Source organism: Pongo pygmaeus, chromosome 3, assembly GCF_028885625.2.
Source record: "Pongo pygmaeus isolate AG05252 chromosome 3, NHGRI_mPonPyg2-v2.0_pri, whole genome shotgun sequence".
Taxonomy (NCBI): Eukaryota; Metazoa; Chordata; class Mammalia; order Primates; family Hominidae; genus Pongo; species Pongo pygmaeus.
Genome location: NC_072376.2, coordinates 159,169,606 through 159,179,239, shown reverse-complemented (window position 1 = coordinate 159,179,239; position 9,634 = coordinate 159,169,606). Strand labels below are relative to the sequence as shown.

At 36.7% G+C, this 9,634-nt stretch overlaps 1 protein-coding gene across 4 annotated transcripts in view; it reads left to right on the top strand.

Annotated features, from left to right (window-relative positions):
- Positions 1 to 9,634, top strand: part of SLC10A7 (solute carrier family 10 member 7) — a 268,404-nt gene that overhangs the window by 235,689 nt on the left and 23,081 nt on the right. For all 4 annotated transcript variants that reach the window (XM_054486373.2, XM_054486371.2, XM_054486374.2 and 1 more), the window contains one exon: positions 3,193 to 3,266. In XM_054486373.2, the coding sequence (XP_054342348.1) occupies positions 3,193 to 3,266 (74 nt within the window). The remainder of the gene's footprint in view (positions 1 to 3,192; positions 3,267 to 9,634) is intronic.

Genomic DNA, 9,634 nt, shown 5'->3' with positions numbered 1-9,634 from the left:
CAGTCCTTCTCACCACTCCAAACACAGTCCTTCTCACCACTCCAAACACAGTCCTTCTCACCACTCCAGAGTCCTTCTCATCACTCCAAACACAGTCCTTCTCACCATTCCAAACACAGTCCTTCTCACCACTCCAAACACAGTCCTTCTCACCACTCCAAACTCAGTCCTTCTCACCACTCCAAACACAGTCCTTCTCACCACTCCAAACTCAGTCCTTCTCACCACTCCAAACACAGTCCTTCTCACCACTCCAAACACAGTCCTTCTCACCACTCCAGAGTCCTTCTCATCACTCCAAACACAGTCCTTCTCACCATTCCAAACACAGTCCTTCTCACCACTCCAAACTCAGTCCTTCTCACTACTCCAAACTCAGTCCTTCTCACCACTCCAAACTCAGTCCTTCTCACTACTCCAAACTCAGTCCTTCTCACCACTCCAAACTCAGTCCTTCTCACCACAATAAACTCAGTCCTTCTCACCACTCCAAACACAGTCCTTCTCACCACTCCAAACACAGTCCTTCTCACCACTTCAAACTCAATCCTTCTCACCACTCCAAGTTTAGTCCTTCTCACCACTCCAAGTTCAGTCCTTCTCACCTCTCCAAGTTCAGTCCTTCTCACCACTCCAAACTCAGTCCTTTTCGCCACCCTAAACACAGTCTTTCTTACCACTCCAAACTCAGTCCCTCTCACCACTGCAGACACAGTCCTTTTTACCACTACAAATTCAGTCCTCACCACTACAAATCCAGTATACATCAGCATCAACTCCTTGGCCTCCTTCCCAAGGCTCACTGAGCCTCCTCTTTAATTCTGTTTCCTTAATGCTCCTCTTGGTTCCATATGCTCAAAATTTCTAATTTCTCTTTGATTCTTCCTTCTCTCTCAAAGCAATAATAATAATATCTCTTGGCTTGTGTTCGACATTTACATTGTGCCACATTCTTAACAAGCATTGGCATTTATCCCCACAATTGATCCTAAGAGTCAGACGGTCTTATACTCATTCTACATGTGAGAAAAAGGGTGGCCTGGAATTAAAATCAGGTGTGTTTGCTCCAAAAGCCTGCACTCTTGAGCTGTTGGGAGGTACTATTGCACAGAAGTTAACAGAAATTCTTTTCATCCTATCTCCATGTCTCTTTCCACCATCTGCTGTCTTCACTCTGATTCTTTAGGCCCTTAGAGCTCCCTGCTTCCTGCCCAGCCTCACCATCTTCAGTCTTACACCATGCTGTGTGATCACTTCTCCTTAAGAATGGATCTACTCATGTCATTTTACTGTCCCAAGTCCTTCAGCAGTTCCCCTTATCCCATCATATCAACTTCATACTCCTGATCATAAGCCAGTGTCCCTGCACACAAGTCAGCCTGAAGAATCTGTTCTTTGCCAACTGCCCCCTACACTCCTGTACTGCAGTCTCACTGTCCCCTATCTAAAACACACATCTGCACATATCTAAATCTATTCTTTAAGGCTCAGCTCAATTGTTATTTTTTCCCAGAAGGTTATTTGTGCTCTATCATCATCTTCTACTTTCCCTGCCAAGCTAGAGGTGATCCTTCTCTTTCAGCCGAAAGCACTCTATTTCTCTCTCCTCTCCTCTTTCTCATGTCTATCTGTAGTGCTTTCATCTCTCAGCCCATGCATTTACGGAAACTTATGGAACTCCTTCCCCATTAGGCCTACTGTGAGGAATAAAGGGATGAAGAAATATGAAAGCCATGTAGTGCAATGTTTAAAAAACAAGAATGGTATTACAATATCAATATGAGAATAAAATGTAGAAACAATTAAGCCAGTCTTGAATCCTCAACTGAAGTGAGACGCCAAAAATTCAGTTTGAAAGTTATCAAGAAAGAGCTTAGAAGTACGACTGGTTAGGAAGCAGAAACATGCATGCCTTTTCAGAAGAGAGACCGAAGGCCATTTTAAATATTCTCTTGACACAGGCACAGGGGATGAGGAAGCAGGGTGGGGTGATGGGGGAACCGGCGGGGAGTTGAGGGGACTCTTCTCTCCTCCTGTGGGTATACAACAAGAAAAACAGGATGTGGGATCTATTTAGGGAAGAGTTTTCTCCCAGCAAAAGTAGTGCATGGGGATGAGATTACTAAGGGAAATGATTGGGTCTCTTTCATTAGGGAGCCTTAAAAATCAGGTACATTGTTATATCTGCAACTGTATACATGGAGTCAGTTTCTAGAACATTTTTCCATTTGCTAACTCTTCTGTCAGAGTTCAGAGCAGGGAATGAATAGACTCTATATAGTCAAATCCTGATATCCTGACTCCACAAAAGAATAGTGTCTAAAATATAAGGGCACAATCATAACAATGACATTTTTAACTTTTTTGGCTTTCTAAACCCTTATTATCTAAAACAGGAAATCTGATTATGACATCTAATTCCCAGTACTGACTCCCCACAACATTTAATTAGTTTTGACTCAGTGAGTTTTTTTAAATGTTTAACATAGTATATAACAATAGTAGAATATAGTAATTAAGAACACAGGCCTAGGAACTAGACTCTATTTGAATCCTGGCTCTGTCACTTACTACCATGGGCCCTGAGTATGTTATACACTTCTGTGTGCCTCAGTTTTCTCATCTGTAAATAGGAACATTACATCACTTGCCTTTTGAGGTTGTTGCTTTTACATGTAAAGACATTAGAGAAGTACCTATACATGATACTGCTCAAAAAATGATAATTTGTTTTTACTAAAATATATGATGTTAAATCTTTGTTCATACCCTGTATTTCTTAAGTGGTGTTTGCTACCAAAAGGATGTGTTGCTCCTTGAAAAAAGCATTTTTAGAGATACATTAATCCTTTCAAGCCACTGGATAAATTTCAAGTAGTAACCTAGAGACTTAGAGTTCCTTGTTGCATTATTTTTATAATCAGTCCTGCTCCAGGGGCTGATTATATACGTGATCTTAGGCGACCTCCACCACACATTTTTACAGCTGTTCTCCTTTTCATGGATAAATGACTCAGAAGTGGTTCTCTAAAAAGAAATCCAGACACTTCTGTACATTTGGGTGTAGAATTACTACTGTCACCAGGATTGATCAAAGGGATGTTAACATAAAGGTAGGTACTACATTTGATTTTGAATATGTTAAATTGGCTTTTTATAAAAGTATTTGTCAAAATCTTTTTTTGCCCCTAGGAATAATTCGGGTTTCACACCAGCAGACACAGTGGCTATCATTTTCTGTTCTACACACAAATCCCTTACATTGGGTAAGTGATTCACAGAGTTAAAAACCACCTATTTCCCTCATATAGTTACATCTTATGATTTTGAAATTCAAAGAACTCTTCAAATTAAATGGAATGGGGTGTTGTCCACACTGTTAGATAAGGAACAGTAGCAAAGTGAGGGTGGGTCATTGCTTTGAAATTCTGTTATTTGATTGAACAAATCTCTGTGGGCCAAAATTAACACTGGAAAACTTAGCTTAATTTACAATCATATTTTCAATTCTCATACAGGATTACCAATGTAGAATGTTAACATTAGAGCAGGGGTAGAGATGCCGTGGAAACTACTTCTAAATAGGGAATTGGCAAAAACATTGCTTTGGCAGACCCTAGAGTTGTCCCTGGAAAAGACTAACTTATTTTCCAGCAGCTCAGAGCAAGGTGGGAATAATGTTATTACTCTAATTTGATATTGACTTTAGTTTGATGCTTATTTCTGAGTGTTATTTCTATAAAGAAACAATATAGTTATCATTAACTCAATCAGATTAGCACTAAAAGTGAAATAAGTATTTATTTAATGGACAAAAAATGGATTAAGAAGAAAAGTGCTATTTTCTACTTAGCTTTATCCAATTAGTGGCATTATCCCAATAACCTGTTAGACATCCGGAATCTATGTTTTTAGTCATTAAAAGTCATTAAGTAATCAGAAGCTTTATTGAAATATACATCAGTCACAAACTCCTTGGGGTGGTGAGCATGTTATGGCAAAAACTCATATTAAAAATTTCTCTACATTTTAGCACGAGTCACTTAAGAGAATGAAGAATCATTACAATGTTCTTAGTCTGCTTATGTTAAGGAAATTCAGTCTGTGAACTAGAAAATGAAGACATTTCATAATGTTTTTATTAATCCCAAACATATTTGTCTGATAGTCTACTGTCAGTCTTACAAAGTTTGGAAAATGATTTAGAAATTGGACAAACCCTTAGGAGCAGTTGTTATGGAGAGCTTCAGCTTATTTGAATAATATATATATTATATATATATATATAAAATATATATAGTCTATGCACTGCTCTATTTTTGTATTTGTGTAGCTATAATCATCATTAAATTGAAGTTGAAACAGTCTTAGAAACCATATTCCAATCCTAATTTTGTGACCTTAGACAAATCAGTTAACTTCCCTGAACCTTAACCTTTTCATCTGTGGAACGGGCAGAATAACACTCATTTTGTAAGGCTGTTGTAAAGATTAAAGTTTAAATTTGTTAAGTACTTGGCACAGCACTTGGTAGATAATAGGTAGTCAATAAATGACAAGATGTGTGCAATAATCATACTGTAAATAGATTGCTGTGGACTACATGAGAGAGCCCATCTAATAGCTTGCTGTGCTGCCTGGCACTTGGTGAGTATTCTATAAGGTGTAGCTATTCTTATTGATTACTAATAACTATGTTAGTTACAACTATGTTACCACTCCCAAGTTTCTAGTCTACTGACCCCTGTCTTGTAGATTTTCATGTAACAAGTGTGTTTTAGTTGTTGACCTCAAGGAAATCATCTTACACTTCTTTCCCATGTGTGTTATTGTCATGTACTGTCTGGTGTCTCAGGTCTTCTAAAACCAGAGGGACTTTTATAAAGTTAGTGAGTCCAGAGGCAGATGCTGCCAGACTCCTCAGATACACAGAGTGCAGGGATGGAATGCGCCTGTATCCTTAGAGCATAGGCTGAACCATGGCTGCACCAAATACATTCCCACATTTCTGCAATGGGCTTGCAAACCTGACCCACTTTTTTTTTTTTTTCTATTTTGAAGATTGTTCTTATTTTTCTTTTTTTTTTTTTTTATTTTACTTTAAGTTCTGGGATACTTTTAAGGACTTGCTTTTGTCAGGAAAACCGAAAAGGGTTTTCTCTGTTTCTCTGTTCTGTGCTAGAGCTGGTTGTGCTGAACAAAGAGTAAAACGCATACCCAAGAAGCACACAGCAGTGTGATCAGTGTGCTTTTCTATAAGCAGAATATCTACCCATTCAGGGTTTTTTGTCTTTTTATTTTTCTTAATCCTAAAGTCATATTTTTCTGTCCTTTATACTCTCCAAAAGCTAATTTTCAGGCAAACAGATAGGTGCTATGAAGTAGTTGTTTTGCTAAAAAGGGTTGGGTTAAATTGGATTTCTGTTTGCTTTTGCAGTGTTCTACCATGAAATAGATCCTCCAATAAGATGCTGTACTAGTGTAATATCTATGTAATCTTTAGCTACTTTCATAACATGATAGACATAGGCTGTCTTGGAATTATAAGACCTAAATACTCGTCCTGGCTCTTCCACTGATACTTTCCTGGGCCTCAGTTTCCTTGGTTCTAAAATTAGGTAATTTTACTTCCAACTCCAATATTCTGTCATCCCTTGATCGTATTTGGCTTCTGTCTTACAGTCTCTTACACAGTATTTATGAAAATGCCCTCTTTGCTGTTTCCCTTATCTCAGACAGATCACCACTATTTCCCCATACAGCAAGGGATGTTTAGATGCTAATGCTAGAATGTTCTTGTTAAGCACTATAAATTTACTGTATCCATTTTCACAAGATCCAATGCATGGATCTACTGGTGACCTGACATTTCTGCTACAGAGGATAGGCCATGACAGTGACCTGATATATAGGCTGATAATAGTCCTAATGGAAATTCTTTTTTGTTTGTTTTTATTTTTAATAAACTTTATTTTTTTAAAGCAGTTTAAGGCTCACAGCAAAATTGAGTGGAAGGTATAGAGATTTCTCACATACCGCTTGATCCCATACACACACAGCCTCCAAAATATCAACATCCCTGCATGGAAATGCAAGAACATCACAAGAAGTATGAGGACTTCATAGTCCAGAAAGCAAGGGGAAATTTTAGGTAATATCAGTTAGAGTTATATTTTCTCTCACTGCTGACACAAAGATGAAATATAACAGATTATAATATACCTATTTGGCACTTTAAAAATGCATCTTTCCCTTTGCAATCACTATCATAGTATTTCTTCTGATTTTATATATATGTGTATATATGTGTATACACATCTTTAACATCTCACACAGAATACATTAAGTGAAATATAAAATACCATTCATTATTATATCTAGTATTTGTATTTAAGAATAAATCATTGCAGGCCAAGAGGCAACCAGTAACTAATAAACCAAAGATGAAAACTCTTGCTTGAGAAGCTTTCTGAGTATTCCCTTATATACACCTTCGATTTATTTTATTGTTCTTGCTTTTGCCCTATCTCGATCTCTTCCTTGTACTTGCATCTACACACGCTGAATTTGATTCATTGCTTTTATTAGTGCATTTGCCATTGATTGATTAGTTCTTCGTATTAGTACTTTTTCTATTGATTGATTGCAGATGAAGTGACTATTTGACCTTTAATTATGAGGCTTCCTATTGAAAATGACATTGAGCTATGGCTTCACATAATCCATCTGGAAAGCCTGACAAGATGCCATTCCCTGGAGTTCATTCAGGAAGAAAGAGGAGGCCTGAAGGAAGTGCAGAGCTATCACTGTGCTTCATCTAAAACAGTACTACAGGGCTTGTTTGCTACTCTCCTATAGTTTCAGCTCAGGGTTGGAGGTAATTTTATATTTTGTCAAGACAGCATCACTTGCTGTGGGTTGCCATAAAAGCCATGAACTCTCCCAAATTCTTCTCTAGTTTGATGGCAATTTTTATGTAATAATGAAAAGATATTTTACATAGCAGAGATTGAAGAACAGCTTGTATCCTAGTTAATAATGGCTTAGTGCACAGTCAGTCAATAGATCTCATCAAGAAAGAAATTAGATCCAGGATATCCTGTGGAATTGGCATTTTACTTTCATCTTATTTATCTTTTTCTTTTGAGTATTCAAATCACTTTGCTTATCTAGAGTTCCAATATATGCAGAAAATGTTCTCACAACACTTAGCAAGCAAATGTTTCAGGACATTTGAGGTCCTTAAGTTAAGCATGTTTGTGTTAGTTTTTAATGTTTTTAAACAGCAAACTGAAAGCACATAACCTCAGAGTATGTCAGCTGACTATTAGCAGTCAATGGCAAGACTCCAAATTTCTTATTTCCAAAAGTACTTCTGAATTGAATGAATGCTAATTAAATATTAGAGTATCATCATCAATGCTTATTAAAAGTCCACTGTATATCTTGCCATTTACAGACAGTTGTGTACAAAGGCAAATCAAGGAAACTATTTCTTACATTGTTTATATGTACTTAATTATGGGTCTAGTTGCAGTTACACAGCTGAACTATGACAAGAACCTGTGCATTAAGCTAAAAGAATATAGCTTTCTGGTAGACATAGGATAAAGAGCACATCCCTGATTCTAGTCTGGATTCCTGTTCCACTTCTCTCAGCAAAAGCTGGAACAAATCACTTAATTGCCATAGGCCTCATTTCCTCATCCATACAATGAGAAGATGGACAAAATGACACTTGAGATTCCTTCCAGTATTAAGTTTCTGTGAGTCTGTGACTGATATTTCTGTTCTATGAAATAACAAGTTTCCCTATTATGCGTGCAAAGGAAATAAGTTCTTGAAAGGAATAGTTATATAAATAATGTTAACATATTACAGGAAAGGAAATATGTCTATAGCTTCTTCCTAAAGAGGTTAAAAAATACCTTCAGACCCTCCAAACTGTCTTAGGAGAAACACAATCTTAAAAGGATCTTGTTTTCCATTTGATTGGAAGTTTCTTAGGAATGGTAAAGAATTACCTACAACTTGGGCTAAAAATCTCATTTAATAACATTTGAGTCATTTTGTCAAGAGGAAATTGATTTGAAATACAAAAGTTTGCATTTCTGGTATTATTTTCACACAAAGCCTATTCTACTTGGTACATAAAGAATCTTATCTTAATAAAACTACTCTACAATTGGTCTAAAAGGTTAAAGCTCTTAACCTTGTAATATAATGTTACCTAAACAATCTTGAATATTAGCAAGTCAGTAATTGTTGCCTTATTGTGCATACAAATAAATGAAAGCATAGAAAAAAAATCTTTAAACTTATCCCAGATCATATCCCAGAAACTATATTCCAGGCCTCCTAACTTCCAGAACTGCATTGGATTATAGGATATGAAAACACTTTGAAGACCAAAAATTGCTTTACTGGATCCAAGTATTATAAATGTTTGATCTTGGCATGGGTTTGAATTGTTTTATTAATTGTTTAAAAAGAAAATTATTTCTGATTACACTGCTGGTTATAAGACAGTTCTAAAATACTTAACAAATGTAATTGCTCCCATAAACATATATCTCCATGTGGCCCAGTCATAAACTGATACTCATTTCTTACATTTTCTTTATTATTAATAAAAAGTTATATTCTATTTAAAGTAGATCTAGTGAGCCAGCCTTACCTTTCATGAGGCAACACTGTCTGCACTCCATTCTTGCAAACTAAAAGCCACATTGCTGTTTCACAGTAACCCATTAAAGTTGAAATAGAAATCCAGAGGAACGACAGAAAATAGAAGACTATCTTTGGAGTGTAGCCATAAATGTATTTCTGTCATGCAATTTCCTTCAGAGTTACAGTTCTGTGAGGAAAGGCAGTTTGGGAGTCTTTGCCATTTGACAGATTCTTAAAGATGCTGCTAAAATTATGGACCTAGTAGATTTTTACCACCAGGCTAAAGAAAAGTGAGGGAGTGTCTGTCATTTTGTGCTATTATTTTCTGATCCATATAAAGAAAGAGAGAAATGGAAGTTCTCAAACAAAGTGATACAATAATATTCTTTAGAGATTTTTGAACTATTTTTGGTTTGGATTTTTTATTCTGAATATGGTATCTGAAAATCATTGCTAGCATATCTAGACTATGTAATCAAAATTTAGAAAAGTCCCCAGGATTCTAGACAGCAGGTATGAAATTAAAGATATTAAAGCTTCTCTGAAAGATCTCCAGCTTGACCCTCAAGTATCATTCATCTTAATGATATGCCAGATGTTTGGCCTGGTACTCTCATGCTCTATTCCTCCTCTTCTTCCTCCACGTCAAATGTTTTTAACTACAATCTACATTTAGAAATATATTTTACAATGTGATCCAGAATTGCTTTTGCAGCTCACTAATGGGTCATAATCCAAGGTCTAAAAAAGATTGCTTTAGAGCTTGCTCAGCGAGAAGGTTTTACCTTCTTCCTCAAATAGTCACCACGTAGGCTTTGGCTTCTGCTGTCCCTTTTTCAGTGGATTTTTTTTTTTTTTTTAGATGGAGTCTCACTCTCACTCAGGCTGGAGTGCAGTGGCATGATCATATCTCACTGCAGCCTCCAACTCCTGGACTCCGACCATCCTCCTACCTCAGTCTCCT